This window comes from Temnothorax americanus, unplaced genomic scaffold (genome assembly GCF_048541705.1).
Source record: "Temnothorax americanus isolate GAGA-0224 unplaced genomic scaffold, ASM4854170v1 Scaffold11, whole genome shotgun sequence".
NCBI lineage: Eukaryota > Metazoa > Arthropoda > Insecta > Hymenoptera > Formicidae > Temnothorax > Temnothorax americanus.
The window spans coordinates 2,899,380-2,919,648 of NW_027509242.1; the positions used below are offsets into that span (position 1 = coordinate 2,899,380).

General features: G+C 45.5%; 1 protein-coding gene across 1 annotated transcript in view; it reads right to left on the reverse strand.

Moving 5' to 3' along the window:
- Positions 1-20,269, reverse strand: part of Snf4agamma (SNF4/AMP-activated protein kinase gamma subunit) — a 48,759-nt gene that overhangs the window by 27,603 nt on the left and 887 nt on the right. Inside the window, exons 2-7 of the mRNA XM_077423902.1 lie at positions 12,007-12,735; positions 10,738-11,351; positions 5,231-5,318; positions 4,595-4,935; positions 4,114-4,335; positions 256-292 (exon numbers count right to left, since the gene is read on the reverse strand). Coding sequence (XP_077280028.1) covers positions 256-292; positions 4,114-4,335; positions 4,595-4,935; positions 5,231-5,318; positions 10,738-11,351; positions 12,007-12,727 — 2,023 coding nt within the window. The 5' untranslated portion in view covers positions 12,728-12,735. The remainder of the gene's footprint in view (positions 1-255; positions 293-4,113; positions 4,336-4,594; positions 4,936-5,230; positions 5,319-10,737; positions 11,352-12,006; positions 12,736-20,269) is intronic.

The window sequence follows — 20,269 nt, forward strand, 5'->3', positions numbered from 1 at the left end:
CGAAAGAGAAGATAATGCCTCGGCTCCCTCGCAAACACGCCGAGTGTCCGAGGCAGAAATTAATGTTCCACGCGCATCCTCGCTATGCGCTTACAGCTGATAAAGAAATAATTCAATGACGCCTAACGAGCCCTCCCGTCCCGAATAAAAATAGATCGCGCTTATCTGCCGGCGCGCGCGTTATCTCGTCGTGTCTTTTTTTCCAAACAATAAAGATTAAACGGATCTTAACACAATTTAATTACGGTTACTTACCCTGCGCCGCTTGCGCCTGATGCTGCACCGCCGCTCTCTGAAACAAAAAATATGAGAAACGAATGTCAGTCGAGAGACAGGTATTTATATTCGTTACATTTTACGCGGACGAAGAATTTTCATCATTTTCAATTCCGTCGCGTATGTATGTACGCGCCTGGCCGGTGCACGCGTGGTCGCGAAACGAATTCCCGCGATTTCCATATGCCGAGTCCATTGGCTACGCAAATACATTCCCGCTTATTGAAATTGCTGCGCCGGAGAAATCCACGTGCAAATGTCGCGGAACTCTAGCTCATAAATTATTTTAAACCTCTCCTATCGATCATCCTATCGCGAAATGACGCTCTCTTCCCGAGTCTCGACGACGCTCGAACGCTCGGGTCGTTTCGTACATTCGTATATGTTTCCTCTCAATCTAGATCCCTTTCAATCTAGATTCTAGACGATCTACGCATTTCCGCTTGCGATATCTCGATGAACAGCGGCGCGCAATTTTCGCGCGGAACCGCCTCCGGAATCAAAAATATCGGGAATACAATAAGTACGCGAGCGACCGTCGCGTTAAAGGGCATCGTTTAAGAGATATTTAGATATATAAGAATCGAATCTATATGTAAGTACGTTTTGCAAAATCAGCCGAATGCCGGACGCCTCGAGGCTCTTGGCGTCCAAGGAGCGGCTCCTCGGCTTCGACGCGCCGAACGCGTCGTCCTTCTTCCCGCTCTTTATCCACCGGAAGTACGAAGACATCTTCTGGCAATCCTCCGCTTTTATCCGCCACCACTGAACCGGCTGGACTCGCCGCCGCCGATCCGCATAACCGATCGTCACAGACGCGTCGTCGTCGTCGTCCTCTTACGCCGTCGACGTCAATAACGGAACACGGCGGTTCGTTGGTAATTTCCTAGTTACAGGCAGGCGCTTTTTTTTTTTTTTTTACGTAAAACCCGCCACGTCGGAGGAACGAGTAAAGGCGCGATCGTGAACCGCGTCGACGAAAGCTCTTCGCCCTTTCCGCGCCCTCGAGATCTCGTAACGCGCCTCGAAACGCGAGGTAATTAGTCCCACGGCCTGCGACGTATAACGCGTCGTATCGCGTTGTCTGCGCGATAAAAAGACCGATTACTTATTAAAACAATGTGACCCATATGCCGCAGGTGCAACGCACATTGAAGCACCTCGTAAACACCCGCGAGCGACGTCGTTCTTTCTTCCCTTTTTTCAATCTCTCCTTCTACGATCGTTATTTTTTTTTAGTCTAATAATTTCAAACAATTTTCAACAACAATTTATGTAATTCAATAGTAACTCTGTCTCTCTATATATAATGTCCATTTCTATCAATGTAGATTAACTTTAATCGCGGTTTAACTTACTCTTTTCATATTTTTCTAGTTCTTAAAATTAGAGAAAGATAAAAGATAAGTTGAACCGACGGAAATAAATCGCACTATCAATTAATCCCTTGTTATTCTGCGTTTAACATAGCGCGAAAGACAAACGACAACGCACTCGACGCCGTAGATGGAATTTTAGTTTTTTTTTTTGGTTCCAAGAAAGATTCCTTTTCCTTTCCACGCGTCGGTCAACGCGACGGAATTCCAACACGTGGTGTTTGTCCGGAGATAGTCGGTAGAGCGCGAACGCTCTCTGTTATCGCGATTTGAGAAGCGTGCCGTAAACAGGCCGAGATTTTTCCATTGCAAATTTTGGTATTGTTGGTAACCCGACGTTGACACTGAAGCGTCTTGTGAGAAGAGGAGTAACTTAAACGGCGAGAGGATCGCAGCCTCATCTAGGTCGCGCCGACAAACCCGAAGAGGCGGGGGTCGTAAATCTTTTTCGGATTCCGCGCGTGTCTTTCTCGAGGGAGTTCTCTTCTTCGCACGTCTACCACCTTCGGAATCTGCTTCAGCAATTCCGAAGGCGCGATATCCGATATCTTGTAACGCGACGCGGGAGAAACGTTTCTGCGAATCGCGTTCGCGATTTGAGTATACGTGTCGGGAGGTCGGCTTCAATTTGTCAATCGGAAGAGCTTTCCTCGAAAGAGATCGGCAACGATCTCCTCGGTTCCTTCAGTCGCGAGAAAATAATTCATTCGTTCGCCAAACAACTCTCTCTCTCTTTCTCTCGCACGATTATTCTAATAACTAATTGACGTCGATCGATCACCCCTGCGAATTTCTGCGGTCCACGAACAGGTACGTATACGCACGCACTATCGCGAAAGTGACGGGGGGTTCGCGCGCTTCGTTTTCTTTCCTTTTTTTCCTTTTACATATTCGACGTCGCGAACAAGCGGCAAGTCACTGGGTGAGAAACGTGTCACGTCTCACTCGCTTTCTTTCCCCGTCTCTTTCTCCGCCTGCGACACGCGCACACGTACGAAAAGCGCTACCTCCCACTAGCAGCGACCGTGCTCGACTGCACGCGTTGGGCTTTGGGCTCTATCGCGAGCACCGAGGCAACACCTGTTCCCGAGGAACCGTCGCGAGCACCGCGAACCCCGCGATCGCCGATCACGCCGAGTCATTCGTATATAACGCGTGAACAGGAGACGTCTTTCTCTCGCTACGATAATTACTTGGAACAGATGTTACAGGAGCTCCGTGTATGGGCGCTTTTATGCGTCGCGTTAATCGTCTTGAGCAAATAAATGTATCCTCTATCGCCGGGAGATATTTCTACCGTAGATCTTAACGGCCGAATCACGCCAGCACGTGTCCTGAAGCAAAAATGACGAGCAAAGAGGAAGAAAATAATATGTTACGCGCTCCACCGAAAAGGAAAAGCTATACAGGGCAGATATAAGAATAGATTCATAATTTTTAGCTAGTTGGTCCTTTACCCGTTCTCACTATTTGAAGCACTATCGAAGGTAAACAAGATTAAAATTTCCAAAGTGTACGACGTATAAATCACGTTGATTACCTTCAATGACTTTAAGTAGTAAACGCGGCTCGAGCGTAAACAAGATTAAACGGAAGTCGATCCATCCTGTTTTGTATTTTACTTTAATTTTCCAAAAACACATGTACCCCTCCTTATGTAAGATTCCTTTAACTGTATTCATAGAACGTAGTTCGGCCGTAAAAGTATCTGAACTGGAATAACGCTCCGTTATAAATATATATTCATATAAAACGTGTAATAAGATTTTCTTTAACGTTATCTTTGACAGCTTTGTGACTATCAATGATGAAAAATGACGCGTGTCTCGATTCAAATGCAACGCTCGCGCGTTCGTGAATCACGATTCTTCTCAGTTATATATCTAATTGCAACTGTAATTACACGTTGCGTCATTTGACGACACGATATGTTATTATTCAGCGCGCAAGCTTGACAGGTAATAAATTTCCTCCCGGGATGAGAATCGAACAGTGAGAAGGTAGAAAACGCACTTGCCTACTCTCAATATATATGCGCGTGGTAAAAAAGACGTCTACCTTTACTAAAGCGGATTCCAGACGCACCGCCGATGACAATGCCCGAACGATACGTAGATTCTACCTAGATTATAGTCTTCGCAACACGACTTAAAGGTTTACTCCAACAGCTTGATATCTGCGTTCGACACATGTAAAAAATTAAATATAAATTCGAAGGCTAAATAACAACCTATTAGGCACATAAACAATGTTACGTTAAATACCAGTAGAAATACAACTCTGGCATTTCTAATCGACACTGATACGCGAATCTGTCCGGTATATCCAGATGGAAAGTTTACTGCGTTTCGTTAAATGTAATTCGAAATATTTTTCGTCGATACCGTTGAATTGATAAACGAGTATATAAATGCGACCACTGCTGCTGGCGCGTCGACGGTAAATGTAGAGGACCGCTTACCGCTTTCCGCTTGTCCTCCACGCTCAAGGCACTGTGGCTCCTGTGCCTAATGAGATCCATGACTTTGCTCACAGGATTTCTGCTGCTTTCCGATCCAGCCCTAGGCCGTCCGCTTCCCTGCTCCTTATTCTCCTTTTGTTCCTTCTGGCTTTCTCTATGATGCTCCTTCTCCGTATGTACATCTACCGACGAGCTTCCGTGCGATCCTCTGTGCAAGGAATGCTGGACAATCATATGATAAAGAAGTTAATAATGTTACAATATATTGTGCACGTAATAAAAATGTATATGAAACTCTCTAATGTGTGTACAGATCTTTTTCTTCAATCTTCTATTGATATCGTAATTGAAACCAGACGTAAAATGGATATAAATTTCTCGAAACTATTTTAGACAGAATTTTATAAAATTTAATCATTATATTATAATCATGCATGTCTCATCTTTACAATTAATGCGTATATCGTTCCGTTATTTGTACCTGAACGGCACTTTTCATATTAGCTATAATACTGGGCTTCCTCTTGCTAGCGTCCGACTTGCTCCTCGGTCTGAAAGCGTCGAAGAGCGCCGGCTTTCTCGTGGGGCTGGCGGTGTCATCCGTACCACCGCCGCTTTTACGACGTTCCGCGCTATTACTGCGACTATTACTGCGACTGGTGGAACCGGACCGGGTGCCGGAAGTCTTTCGACCGCCCTTGCCGGAACTCGACGAGCTCGTCGACGGCTCGGCCGGCTGCGGAAGGGGCGTCGATTTTCCAGAGCTAGGTGCGCTCCCATAAGACGACTTTTTGATTGTCCTCGAGTGTGAACCCCACGTATCTGCAAGTCGAATTATTTCATAAATATTTTATTCGATCACTCAACACTTAGCCAACTTCATGCAAATAAATATATATCTGGCGGCAGGTATTTCGCTCGACGTAGCAATTACCGCTCTCTCACTTGCGTAAACCACTTTGCTGTGTATCGGAAAGAATTTATTTTTCCCGTTAGCAGATAAACGAATAATTATACGATGCGGATCTGGCTTGCAAAACGCGAATATAAGTTTCGCGTGCCCCGGAAGAAAAGAAAATTTAACGACCGCATACACGATCGTCAATTACCAACTCACCTGCTCGTGGCCTGTGACCTTGAGAAACATGCCCGGAATTATCCGTGTCCTCGGTCACGATCGTTGGTAGTGGTTGCGAGCCAAGCTCCTGAAAGGAAGAAAGTGCTTTATAAAAGACGATCGATCGAATTGTCCGCATCACGAAATCCCCGAAACCGACTAGGGATTCCTTCGTATATAACTCTATAGCGGCTCGTGAGAATTATTATAAGCCGCGAAGCCGAAGACGACGCAGACGCGGCGATTAGATATCGCTGTTTAATCGCACGCGATAGCGCAATTGCCGCAATTATATATTTACGTATACACATTCTTATATTTAGTCTCGTCGGCGAGGTGCAACGCGCCGGTATTACGTTCCGCGCGGCGAAATTTCACATTGATTTGTTCGAGCGTTGAGAAAAAAAAAGAGAGATAATCAAGATAAGCGTAATTACATAATAATAATAATATCTTTGGAATTCGTCCAAGGGGAGATCCCACTCTGGAAAATGTCCAACGAACAGCGCGTATACGATCATTTCGCTTCGCGCTCGCGGCTCCTAGAGTATACGTTTTAACATTTGCAAGTCTAAATTCTATTTTTATTCCGTTACTTGGTCCGAACTGCATATCGCGCCCCGTACGACAGATCGTGAATCATACTTCGTCAGCTGCGATACGTCAATGCCGTAATTGTCTCAGCCTCTATCGAGAAAAAAAATTAAGACTTTGCTTAAAGCGATTAGTAATCCTCGTTTTTACAGATCCGCCGCGTTATATATATATATATATATCTCTCTCTATATTTGCATGCGGCGTCGATATTTTTATTCATGAATCTTTTTTCACGGAAAAAAAGAAAATGCTTGAAACGCGGAATCTCGGGAAAGAGATTTTTCAGTATAATTCCCGCGTTTGTGTCTGCGCAACAACATTTTTCGGAAAAATACTTTTGTTAGCGTAACGACGGGTCGCGGAGGTATAATTGCGAACAAGCTGCTTAGCGCACAAAAGGGGATATTGATAGGGCGCCCCGCGTGGCCGTTCGTTATATACGCATTCACGTGAAATCCCGCGGAGCAACAATAGGAGACGAGATCGAAGAAGGGCGCGACTGGATGGCGACCTTCGGGAGGTTCTCATCTCCAGCTTCCTCTCTCCATCTCTCTCCCTCTCTTTCTCTCCTTCCTCGTTAAAGAGCCCCTCGTCTCTCGTCGGAGCTGACGCGAGCGAGATTAGACGTATTAACTTTGCACGACTGGCACGGGCAAGGGGAATATATCTCTCGCGGAATACCTTATAAGTCCCGTGATACTCCGGGCAACGGTCCAGATACGGCACCAGGGAGTACTTGCGCACTTTCCCGAGGGACACCGACATCCTCTCACCGCGGTCGTCGAGTCGAAAACGGCGCGTCTCCCAAGCGTTCATCCCGCGGATATCGCGCGTCCATCGAGATTTCGACGCCGAATGGCAAGATTATCGCGGGCAGCGAGGATACCTAAGTATATCTCGCGACTACTATCTTCTCGCAACTCGTTATCGCGATAACGATTCTTCTTCGAGCGACGGTCATCGGCTCGCCTCGCCTCTCGCCGGTAAACGCCGTCTCTTTATCACGCCGCACTTGCGACTAGCCGCAATTATCATTCCCGACGCGATCATTCTCTCCAAGCGCGTCTGCTATACGTCCATCAAATCCTTATCAAAATTCGCCAATGAGGGATTACGTTCCGCGCAGAACAGAGATCTTCCTCGAGCGTCACACGTTTTCGAGTCGATCTTTCTTCAATCCATTGCCGTTGTCGAACGATTAAATACAAGGATACGCGCTAATAATTAAATACAGAAAGACACATGTTTGTCGTGTTTATACTGAATGAAGAAAATCGCGATGCAATGTGAGTTAATGTTTAAAGCGGCGTTTTTGAAAAATTCGCAATAATTAGATGCGCCTTATCAAAATCTCAGTGCTGACTGATGCATGGCATCTCGAGGATCCTCCACGACGAAACGCGTTCGTTTCTCTTTCTTCATTAATGGCGCGATATAATAATATTCCGACAATCGTCATAACGACGTTATCGCCGATGTTATCGAGGATAATTCCGTGCATCATCCGCGTGGCGACCTATTTTTATCGAATTTTATCGCGATACGGCTAGCTTGTTTTCTTACACGTGAAAAGCTCTTATCGTTATAGTTCTGCCGCCTATACAGTCGCACCGTTAAACAGCGCAAGTGTAACATCAATTATCAGTAGCGACAATATTGGACGTATCTCTGCTAAACTAAATATCACTTTTCCCTCATATCTTTATCATATACTTGTTAGTTTTATTTATTTTATTTTTTCTAATTTTCTTTATCAAAGTTTCCTAAAGTTACATTGCATAACAAAGTGAGAATACGTATTACACATATATTTCTTTGATTATAATCAATTAACGCAAATTTCTGTTTGCGCCGCCGACTCGAATGTCAGATAAAAGTAAAGATTAAAGAATCATTTATGGATTATTAATCATTAATCATTAATCAAGTAGGATTAACATATGTTAAATTGCTGCATAACGGAGGTACTTTAGATAACGATCGTACCGCGATAATCTCGCAAACAGAATCTCGTGTAATCCGCGCATTTTAGTTTGCTCAAAAACACGATATAAATATTCATTGAGTTTGTACAACTTTGCGAAAGCGATGCGCTCTTTGAAAGTGAAATCATAAAACGTGAAATCATGCCTTATCTTCAAATTTGATATTTATACACGTGTATTATCTCTTAGTTCTTATATCATATAAAATAAATTAATTAACACGTTACACGAGAAATGATAACTTTTATAATAGATTGTAAAACGCAAAAAATTATTCAGTGTACATTATCGTGCTCAAAGAAAAAAATTTATCTATTTTTTGTTTAAAAATAGCGCGGAGCGTTGGAAAATATAATTTTTTCACTGTTAAAAGCAATGAAAATTTACGCTTGTCGCTTAACAACAAAACGGTATATCAACAACAAAAATAGCAATGGACGATAAGCAGGTCTCCGCGTTTTCCGCGTTAATAAAATATGCGTTAAAATTGGAATGCAACGTAAAAAAATTATGTTAATTTCCATTCGATTAATATTTTTCTCACGTTACACAACGCGAGGTGACTGTTGTTTTCATATCGCTCAGATCCGATAAGATTGTAGAACTTCTTTCTTTCTCTCTCTTTCTTGCTAATAAATTTAATATTAAATTAAACTGCAGACGGGCAAAAGATCGATATCGATACACGAATCGAAATGTGTCTATTTTTAATAAATCAAGAAATTTCTTTTAAAAAAATCGGTAGAATCGCGAAGTGTATGCACAGCGAACCGAAATGATGAAAGCGACAGAAATGTATACAGCGAATCCCGAGAAAAACGTAGAAAATAGTGTCCGAGCTTTGACGTAAGACGTTCAAGTGCGCTCCGTTGTTCCAATTAATATTGTTCCAATATTTCCTATGGGCGAAGACACGCACGAGGACCGGTGGACTGGACACGTCAAACTGTCTATTCGTCATAAGATCTCTCCATCGCGAGTGTCGGTAATAATTTCTCTTTCGAGTAAATCGATAGAGCTTAAAGGAAGCCTTGTACCAGTTCGCCTCACCCCTTCCGTGAGTGAGACGTTAGAGCCGCATCGGGAGATCTGGGGCAGACGATACGACATTTAGAAACACACGATCCAGTCTTTCCCTTCGTCACTCTCAAACAACCACGGAAATAAAACAATCAAACGACCGTGCGAGAATCACTTGCGTCTATCCGCGAAAATAATCGGAAATTCGCAATCGTTATATTTCCCGCATTCAACTCGTTTCTTCGTCGATTGTTCCTTCGGGAAGGAACTTTGTTACGCCAACTCGTCAAGATAATCCACTTTCGGAAGAGAGAAAGAAGAAAGAGTAGAAGCAGAAGAATCTTCAAGTTTTTTCTTTGCAATCGATTTTTTTTCATACCTATGTGCGATCAAGTTTTTGACCTGCTACTTACGGAAGCTACGCGCTCCAATAGCGAATATCTTCGCAATGATGATCTCACGATCTGCGCTACTCGACATGCAAAAGGAACGCGCTTATAAAAATGCAAGAACCTTACCCAGCAGGCACAATGACGCACTGGGTGGAAAAAAAAGAAGAGGAAAAGAGGTAGACCGACAAACGAACAATACCGTCGAGAAAATATTCAGGGCTAAACGAATTTTTTAACATTGTGCAATAATAACGACGCTTACGTATCACCCCGAGAAGCGTATTTTAACCCTCAATTGGCACACCTCGGTTGGGCCACCTCAAATGCCACACTAGTGCGATTTGAGATTTTGACAACTTTTAACTGTCGTATCTCAGTCATTTTTAATAAAAATTTATGTAAAATTTCCCTGGCAATCGAGTAGTGCATTTTATTTTAGGAAAAAGAAATAATTTTTATATGAAAAATTGAAATATATAAAGTGCTGAACGAAAAAAAAGTGGTGCGATTTAGCACATGTGTGCTAATTGAGGGTTAATAAAACACTGCCCGGAGGGACGCGCGCAAACACGACGACAATGACGACGAAGAATCCAATTTCGTTTTGTTGACGTACAACTGACGAATAATCGTGGCGCAATCGAGAAGGAAACAATGAGCGATTCGCGAATAAAAGATGGGATTACTCGTGCGATGCGCTTTCGCAAGAATCGACCGGCTGGGGGATCGCTGTAAACAAATTTACGGGACCGCTTCTACTACGCGGCAATTGGTTAATTGGTGCAATTATAGACGGGGCAAATGGAACGCCGACGCCGACGAGGCGCGATTGTCCACATGTCGTTGGTTCTTCGATCCTTAAAGGGACAACGTACGAAAACGGCACACGATTTCGTTCGACTGAAGGCCAGTGTTCTCCTCGAAATAAAAAAAAAAAAAACGGCCAAAGTTTGTCGGCACAGCACATTTTATGCACATTACGTCAATTGAGTACACACGGTGTGTTAAAAAAGATGCTTTTTTGCATTTTTTTATCAATAAATGAATTACATTATCAAGTAAAATTGGCTCGATAATTTTAGAGCGACAGTCGCTCTCTATAAAATATTTTCGTGCTCGGATATTTCAAATGTCCAATTCATTTGAGCAATTACCCATTTCGAGTTTCATTAAAAAATGCTTTCTTTTTTAAAATACATACCGTATAACATATTGACGACAAAAAAAGAATTGGAAAAAAACTAATTTTATTTGTTAAGTGTAGTTTTTTTCAATTCGCAAATTATTTCGCCATAACGAGACATTTGTTTCTATTATATCACTTTAATTTAGCAGCAAATTTACTCAGGAAGATTTTTCTACTTCTCCAACACGAACAACACGATATTGTTGCAATATCGGATAGTTACGGCAGTTCATTAAACTTTGGTCGTATTCGATTAAGCGGCAAAATTGTCGGCGCGTCCCGGGTTAATGTCGCCCGGGTTAATACTCGAGATAATAGCTCACTCACCCGCCGTTTCCTCTCCTGCAAGAAATCCATCCTGCGCACCCACACCTCGTCCGTGGAGTCGTAATCGAGGGTGCTGGTACTGCTCGCCTGGCTCTTCATCTCGATCAAGCTGCTGTCGAAGAACCGCTTGTCGAAATGCGGGCTGGGCAACGGGCTGGTCCTCGAAAAGGTCATGCTAGCGGAATACGAAGGAGGATCGGTAGCGGGGAAGGTCATGCCCGGGCCGGCGGTATGTCGCCTTCGTAGCGGAGCCTTCGTCGTCGACGTCGGTGACGTCACGGTGGACGTGGTGAATCTACCGACTGACGTCGCGACCGTCGTCGTCGTCGTCGTCGTCGCCGCGGTCGCGCCCGTTGTCGTCATCGTCGTCGTCGTCGCCATCGCCGTCATCGTCGCCGTCGTCGTTGTCGCCGTTAACGACGGCGACGGTGGCTTCGCGTCCGACACGCTGGACGTCGCCAGAGACTTCTCGTCGATTTTCTCCGAACTGGAATTCTCCGAGGACGACGGGCTCGACGCCTTCGACGTCTTCGAGGAAACGCTGTCGGTCTTCTCGATCTGCGCCTTCGACGTGTCCTTCTTGCTGTCGACGCTCGGGCTATCGACGTTCTTCCCTGCAAAAGTCATCAAAGATCTTAATGCTTCTGCAACGCCATGGAAACGCGACAAGGCTCTCCGTTTATCCGATTCACGCGTGCGGAGCCCCCAAGGTCGAGGAGTGGCACAAAGGCGCGTCTGTTGGATAGTCGGAAAATTCATGACGACGACGCGACAAGATTATTGCGCGTCGATAAAACGTCGCGATCGTTGCCGTTAAATTATTAAAAGCAACGTTTACAAGAATAGAAAAATGTCAAATTATAAATACTCATTGTAACGCGACTAAGGAAACGCGCGGAATAAATAACATGGCGAACATTTTGATATTTCATCGTGTATCAAGGGCGATCATGTTCTCGTAAACGGTCAAGGATCGTATCTCGAGGCTCCAGAGAGAAGAAACAGGAGAGAAACGCGCTCTAAATACGTTTAAGCGATCGTTACCTAAGTGGAGTGACTTTTCGCGCCGTGCGTTGCCAAACGCGAGCACGCTAAGCTAATCTTAGCTCTCATTGGACGAGCTCCTCGCAATAGCTTATATTTCGTAACCGCGCACGCTTTTCTCGGTAATTGTCCGCCGGAATCCGGGTTCAATCCGGGGGTAATTAACTCTCCTCGTGGGCTCGCGATAATAACAAAAAGAGAGAGAGAAAGAACGCTTTCTCTTACCTTCCTCGGTCTCGTACTCGTCCTCCTCCCGGCACTCCGACAATCTCCTACCCCAGGGATACGGGCTGTGCGTCTGGTTCCTCGACGGCAGTCGGTTTACATGCGACAGGAAATAATGGTGAAAGAAACTGTCCACTCCGTCGGAATCCTCCCCGGAGGACTGTAACATATCCTTGAGCGCCGCCAAGGACGTGATGGTATTGTAATTGATCGCCGAGACCAGATCATCCTCGATATCGCTGTCGTCCGTCGTGTCCTCGTTCTTGGACGTGCCCTCCTTCGAAGTCTCCTCCCGCGAAGTCACTTCCGTTTGCGTCGTCGGGGCCGTTTCCGGCTTGGACGGCTCCGTCTTGTCCTCCGAACTGGTCTCGGACTCGTCGTCGGTGGTGCTGGTGGACGTGCTGTCGCTGGACGACAGCTCCTGCTCCTTCTTCTCGCAGGCGCCGGTCCGCGTCTCCTTGCGCTCCTCCTCGTCGACGAACCCCTTGCTCCCCTCGTCCTCCTCGTCGGCCTCCTCGTCGTCGGCCGACAGCGTCTTCTTCAGCGTCTTCATCTCGTTCTTCAGATTCATGTTCTCCAGGGACTCGCGCTTGTCCTCCGCCTTCATCTTACGCTCGACGTCCTCCTGCCCGGTCGAATCGTCGTCATCCCGCTTCCTATTGTCCCCGTTTACGTCGCACTCGTCCGACTCGTTCTGCTTGTCGTTACCGGTGCCCTCCATCGAGGAAGCTGAAAGAGAAGGCGAGAATTATCGCTCCCGCGCGCAAGGTCGGCTTCTCCCGCCTCTCATAGTAGTTTCCCCATACACACACACACACACACACACACACACACATGTACGCTAGCTACGTCGCGTCGATGCGATCGGCGAAATAGAGCGCGTACCTACCGCTTACCGCAATGCGCCAGCGACATAGCGTTTATTCCATACACACACACACACACACGCATCGTCTACAATTTCTCTCTGAGATCACATCCGAGAGCACATCCCGAGGGTGTGCACCGAATTGCGAGAAGCGGAGCAATTAAAATAATGGCATGGCGAAGCGCGATTCGATTCGGGGCGACCGGCGCGAGCCGGGCGTGAGAGCAGCGTCTGCGAGTCACGGATCAGTCGCGTTGTACGTAAAATCGCGTAAGACGAAGAGGAATAGCGGATGGAAGTTTAGCGGCTCTTTGGCCGGACGCCAGGCCTCCGTCGTGCGCGAATTGCTTGTTTACCGCGTGCTGGCGCGTGACGTAAAACGCTATTCGGCTCGTGGACCCGATCCGAGCGGCCTGGCAGACGCAGACACGTGACAGATCATGTGAAACCTCTCGCCGCGAGCGAGCGACCGAAGTTGAGAAAAAAATCGCTTTATCGTTGATAAATTTTCTCTCCGACTCCCGCGATTCTCGAGCGAAGGAGAGAAAACAAAAGAGAGGAAGATAATTAAGTACTTTTGTTTCTAACTTTTAATTTTAGGTAAGATTTTCTTCGTCCCTTTGTCCCCACGCGACACATTTTAATAACAGAAAAGTGAAAAGCAGAATTAAAAACGGTATTGTCGTGGTACAATTGTCCCGTGGAGCGCCGATAAACGCGATTTTATATCGACGTCTTATCTCGGAAGTATCACGAAGGAAATTCACCGCTGGGTCTTATCACACGCCACGCGGCAAAATGTCACGAAAACAATGTATAAAACTGGGAAATCCGCTACTGGAGTTACCGCGACAATTATTGTCACGACGTTATATGCCGCGCTATTACATATCCGCGCGTCCCCTCTCTCTGTATTTCTACAAAAATCTGATAATAACCGAATCTCCTCCGCTTGGCACGATCGCGATTTCGCTGCGTTAATAATGGAAAATAGTGCGAAAATAGAAAAATGTCAAACATAATTATTAACCTTTTGTCAAATATTGGTCAGATATTGGTCGATTTATAATTTGACATTTTTTCTATTTTCGCAAATGTCGCGCTTTTAATAGAAAAATGTCAAATTATATAAATCTCTCGTCAAAACTATATAGGTACTTTATATCATATATTTGCCAAATAAACATTTGTTCTTTCGTACAATTTTCTTTCGTAAATATCACACCGCACCCCCCTTATTGCAAACTTCTATAACTGCAACGCGCGAGTGCATGCTTTTACACAAAAGTTCCTCTTTTCCTTAACGCGAAAAAACATTTATCGGAATGATTCGCGCTTCGATCAACAGGTGTTTTCGGAGGGACAACTTTTCGCGGAGGTGTTTGTTGCACGGTAACGCGCACGGCAGGCAGGTTCACGAAACGTTGCCACGCGACCCGGGAGTACAATGTCTTTTAACACAGGACACGCGGTGTATTAATATACTCGTCGGCATTGAGAGCAAACAGCTGATTCAAGGTCGGTATATACGCCCGCGCATGCATCGTCGTCGTGTCGTACGCGGTGAACCCTTTAAGCGTGTAACCCCGCACGCTAAACGATCGTGATTTACTACCTTCGGCTCGTCGCTCGTCGCGACGAATCGTCCGTTAACGAAAAATCTCCAAACCGATCTCAAGCCTGAAAGATCCCCCCTTTTATCTCGTCCGATCGTTTCATCAGCCACGACGTGGCCTCGATAACTCCGGCAAACATTTCGAGATTGATTGTTACCGTGGCTACGTCTAACGTTGAAGAAAAATATACGTATTTCATCTTGGCTCTCTTCTCGGCGCTCTTCCGTCACGATATTACGCAAACGACAAAGCGAGAAAAGAAGCTGAGCGAAATAAGTGGTCGTAATAAAGCCACAGGCATCTATAATATGCCTCGTCTACGGTAAACCATATAAATTATAGTCGGTTTGCCTTGTCGCGTGACTCGCACTAAACGAGTATAAAGATTCTAAACTAACTACGCGAGGTCAGTTTTCGCGATGAGATTGCCACTGCACGTTGATATCCAGCTGGTCGCTGGTTATTGCCGGCGTTTTTTTTTACCCAGTTATCTAATGAAGATACAAAGGTGGGGCGATAATGAGAACGCGGTAATTAATCCGCTATGACGAGACGCGCCTCCGACGCGGGATTTCGTAAAGCGCCTGCTCGCCTGGATTTTATCGCGTGATATAGCGTCTCGGCTCGCGATAAAATCCACGCTATTATATATACGCGCTATTATATGTGCGGCCGTTTTGCGTGGTCATCCCGAGTGGCCGACGACGACGCGACGACGGACGGGGCGATCCATCTTGACTCGCGAGCGCGTGACGATCACTGGTATAAGCACGTGCTCGGTATCAATTATCGTCCAAGTGAGTAAAGCGACCGCGCGAGCGAAGGAATCCCGCGCGCGAATCAGCCGGATGAGAGCGATCCGTCGGGAGCGTCGCGTCGTAGGGAAAAGTGCCAGGGACCGCAGGATCAACGATCCTGATGGTAAACCAGGACAGAGACGATTGCCAAGCACATTCCGAAAACGTTCCGTTCCCAAACTCGCGTAAATTAAATTAATAAATAAATCGCGCGGCGAAGGATATCGCTCAATCGTTTACAATCGCGATTGTCGAGCGGGAGAAAGGCGAGACTTCCATCTGAAATCGAGGGTATTATTCATACGGACTAGTTTACACCGTTTGCGACAGAGTTTTACCGAGAATTTTGCGCGAGCAAAACGTCGTTTATACAGGTGCGCGGCTGATCTCATCTTTGGCACATTCTTCAGCCGCGAAATTCGTGCGCGATGGAAAAAGAGATTCATCCTTCCCCGCGAACGAACGAGATGTGATTTATGACGATCAAACGTAGGAATATATCGTATATCGTCGGGGAAGTTGTCGAAAACTTTCCGAGGCATCGCGACGAGCCTCCCATCGGCGGGCGTTTCCTCGAGCGATTTACTCTCATCGAAAGACGAAAACCTGTCGCGTTTATCGGCGAACAAATTATGCGATCGTTCGCCGCTCGAAGAATTCGCGCCGCCGCGCCGCTACGATAAGTACGCGCAAGTTGAAACTTGGAAGGGCACGCGAAACGCTGAACGATGCGAATTTCGTCGGTGCCGACGCGCTGCCAAAAGTTTTCATGGATGAGGCGATTACTTATCGCGACCGGGTCCGGTTGCTGATCGGTAAATCCCCGTCGCCACGTTGTCTGCCGCGCCGCGCTGAAGCGGTCCCGCGGCGGTTTCCGCTGCGAACGACTTTGTTATCGGACTCGAGCCGGAGTCGAGCCAAAAGTTGTGCAAATGTCCGAAATGTCGGCTTTAGGGAGAGGAAAACAAATAACGCGTGTATTTGTTGCTACGACTGTCAAACCGGCCCGTCTGTTCGTTGGTCGATCGAGCGACTGAAAAAGTGACGACTCCACATTTTAAAAAATTGAAAATATAGCATTAAGGTGCCAATTCGTGAGACCCTGAAAATGAGCGTCAACAAGGCGAACGTGGTGATTTCGCAAAGAAATGAAGTTGAATTTGTTTAATATTCAGCGTCGTCGCTGAATCGTCGTTAATCATCCCAGTCAAACATTAGACTTCGAAATACGTAAAATATTAATTATTTTCAAAAGTAATATCTTTAAAAGTAATATAAAATATATTATTTCCGAAGATTTTTGCTTGCTGAAAATGAGCGTCGAGCGTCAACGTGAAAAAGCATCTTAATGCGAAACCAAATCTTTTTATTCCCAATTATAGGCATTAATAATGGACTATCAGCACGCGATGCGCGACCGACGATCCGACCAGCTTCCCTCTTTTCTGTATGTACACGGTACACGAGAGCGACTCTATATATTTCGCGAATATCTTCCCTCTTTCGATCGCACAACGCACAATTGCGACCAATTGGTTGACATTCTCGCACGGGTTTTCCACTCGTCGTGCCGCGGTACAATTAGACGGATATACACTCGGCAATTACTATATGTATATATACCGACGTTTGGAGAACACATACCTCCTTTCCCTTTCCGCGAGAATGACGTATAGCTCGTGGGCATTCACAGATCGTACGTCGACACGGTATACACGAGCAAGAAAATCGTTCGTCTCGATGGCAGATAATAAAACGAGCGACGACAATATATCGCTTACGCACAGACGGCGGTTTCGCGCCCGTTATCGCGGATTGCGTTAATAACCGCTCGCGCTACTGACGTTGTGCGATAATAATCGTAGAAGCGATCACGCTCCATCGAAGATCGGCAATACCGGGTGCTTCCTGTTCGGTAGTGCGGGCCGACACGAGCCGGGTTTTTGCCGGTATTTCCATTTCTGCTTTTTCCATTTAATCCGCGTCATTGTGTGTCAGCGAGCGCGCGACTCCGCTTTGACAGCGAGTCGGAGGAAATCAGGGAAAAGAAAACGTGGACCGAAATCTAATTCTGTTTATTAAATTAATATAATATATTAATGCGATATATATGAGGTAAATGTATACCAATGCCTGGACACGTACCTATGTCCGAACATTTTTATCACTTTATAGTCCTTAAATAAGTTATAACGCGAATTCAAATCAAAGGATCAAAGATATAAAAATATTTTTCTTGGATTATATTTTTATCTTTGATTTTAATATTCGCGTTATACTTATTTAAAAACTAAAATAATAAAAGTGTCCGGACATTGGTACATTTACCTTAATATAAAATAATATTATATATATACACAATATTAGTATATTAATAATATTAAAGTAAAGTAACATTAAAAGGCAGAATTTTTTATTTTGGTCCATTTTTTCCTTCTATTTTCCACACATACCTATTCACGTTGGAGTCTATTCGTGATGCCGTTCAGTAAATCACGGAACTCGATGTAAATAAAATACACAGTCTTTAAAAAAATGGATATAAATGTAATCTCTTCGGAAATAAATATCAAATTCCTTCGAGCGTACAGTTATATACGAGCACGCGTGCCTAACTAAGATAAAATGATTCAGCTCGGCTCACGTCTAATCAATTACACCACGAAATCAACGTACATTGATTTTACGTATCTCCAAGTTCCTCGGTAGGTATGTCGCGCATCGCGCGTCGACTTCTATACGTATATACGTGACAAATGATCGCGTCGAGCTAATTCAAGTCGACGCGAGCGACGTTAAAAGTTATGCAAATGGAAAGCGCCCACTTGCGTTTTCGCCGTGGGTTTTCGACAAAGCAAGAGCCAGCGATGTCGCTCGGCCTCGCCGTTGTCTCGCGATCCCGTTGCCTCCGCCTCTTCTCCGCCTTTAGCGGAGCGCCAGCTCGGTTTATTAATCACGTATTCGACGATAAATGCGCCCTTATTATCAGCCGTCGCCTCCGGGGGAAATTGATTCGGCGCGACGCGCGTGCAAGAAAGTAATATAAAAGCCCCGACCTTGCCTCGCGTGTCGTCTTATTAAAGATATATACCTGCGTCTCTCTCGGGCGAGCGCTCCGGGAAAATCCTCTCTCGAAGCCGAGCCGCGACCAAGTTTTACGAGTTCAACGGCGATGGCGCTTGAATATTTTATTTACTCGTTTATACACGTGCGAATAAGCGACACTCGTGAAAGAGCGCACTCGGAGAGCGCGAGCGCGTTTCTCAAGCCTCGAAATTGTGCGTTCGGTTCCGACGGCGTGTCTGTTAAGATATATAATTATTTCTACGTTTTTGTCGCGATTTAAGAATATCGTGCTAACTGTAGTAACGAGAATACAGAATCCTTAAAAAAAAATATTAAGACTTAAAGGAAGTAATCTTGTTTTTCGGAAAACAGAACTGATAACGCAAGACATAGTATAACAAATGTACACCGTTAAATTCGTAGTGCCAAATTATATTCAATTGGAGTCATGTTTAATCATTCCTGTAGGTCGGTACTGCTTCTACTCAATATGTCGTTAATTTAACTAAAACAATGGAGTTGAAATAATGCTGTTTTATGTTAAAATAATACATTTTACACGTATAGCAGTAGTTAAAAATATAACAAAATTATTTAACTCTGGGTTGAAATTTCATTCTTCAGTATTATATAATAGTGCGTCTCGTCTTCGAAGAGTCTCCACTTGTTCATCACCGTTGTCAACACACTCTTGGTATCCTCTCCAGGTGGTCTCCAGAGCCCCGAAGGACATTTCTTTAGGCATCGTTGCAATCACATTTGCAATTTTCTGCTGGAGATTCCGCACATTGCAACGATGGTGAACAAGCGAAGACTGTTTGAACACAAAATACATTCGGTTTTAGATATATCATACCATATTTAACCATGTTGCGTCAAGATCCGCACGCGTTGTCGATGTATCAGACTGCATGGCCCACCAACATACGTTTTATTCTTTGAGTTTGATTCTTCGCGAGCCTTCGCATAAACTAATTATATTCTTTTCTAAAATACATTTGTTACCGTGATATCTTGCTAAAAAGTGCGTCAATGTTTTCTTGAAGCACTCTATTCATCTACCGCTAACAAGATTCAGCCCGATGAACAGATAAGTTTAAATGATCGAGACTTCTCGCGGAGAGTAGTAACAATTCTCTATAGCGTTTCACGCGGAAGCTCGCGGACGGACACAGCTATGTACGTCCTCGTTCGCTCGAAACCCGGCTAAATTGTAAACACGCGGCAAAACGAAAGGCGACACGAGTTAAAACATTTATATACGAAACATTTATACGTCGGTCGAAATTGAAACGTTAACGCACGCAAAACGGGCACGCCTCCCGTCGGCTCCGAAAGGAGCAAACGTCCGCCTACGCGGTCCTCGTGAGGCTCGCGGCTGGCGCACGCGAGCCGCAGCCACGTGTTACGATAATTAAGCGGGGTATAATCAATCGATAAACGCGACGAATCAATGCCAACGTCCGACGTCGTCGCGGTCGCAGCGGTCTCGGCAGAACGGAGCCGAGAGGCGAGAGAGAGAGAGAGAGAGAGAGAGAGAGAGAGAGAGAGAGAGAGAGAGAGAGAGGGAGAGAAAGAGAAAGAGACAGAATCACAATGTACAATCCGCTTTGTCATATGTCACACGTTATCCCGTATATTATTCGTTACCTCAGACTGAGAGCGTGATCGATCGAGACGGACCCCCGACGTCGTCGTCGATTCATAAACGGGAGGGGGGATCCCCCGTGGACGATCGTGTCCTCGTTCTCCTCGGCCGGCTTCTCGCCCTCGCAAGGAGAGAGGAGGGGGGGGGAGGGCACGAGGGACACGGTCGGAGCTCCGGCGGCTCCGGTTTTACGCGAGTCGCACCGACGGGAGATTCCTACGTGCCGGTCGCCCCGGGATGGCCACCAGGTCGATCGATCCTCCTCGCG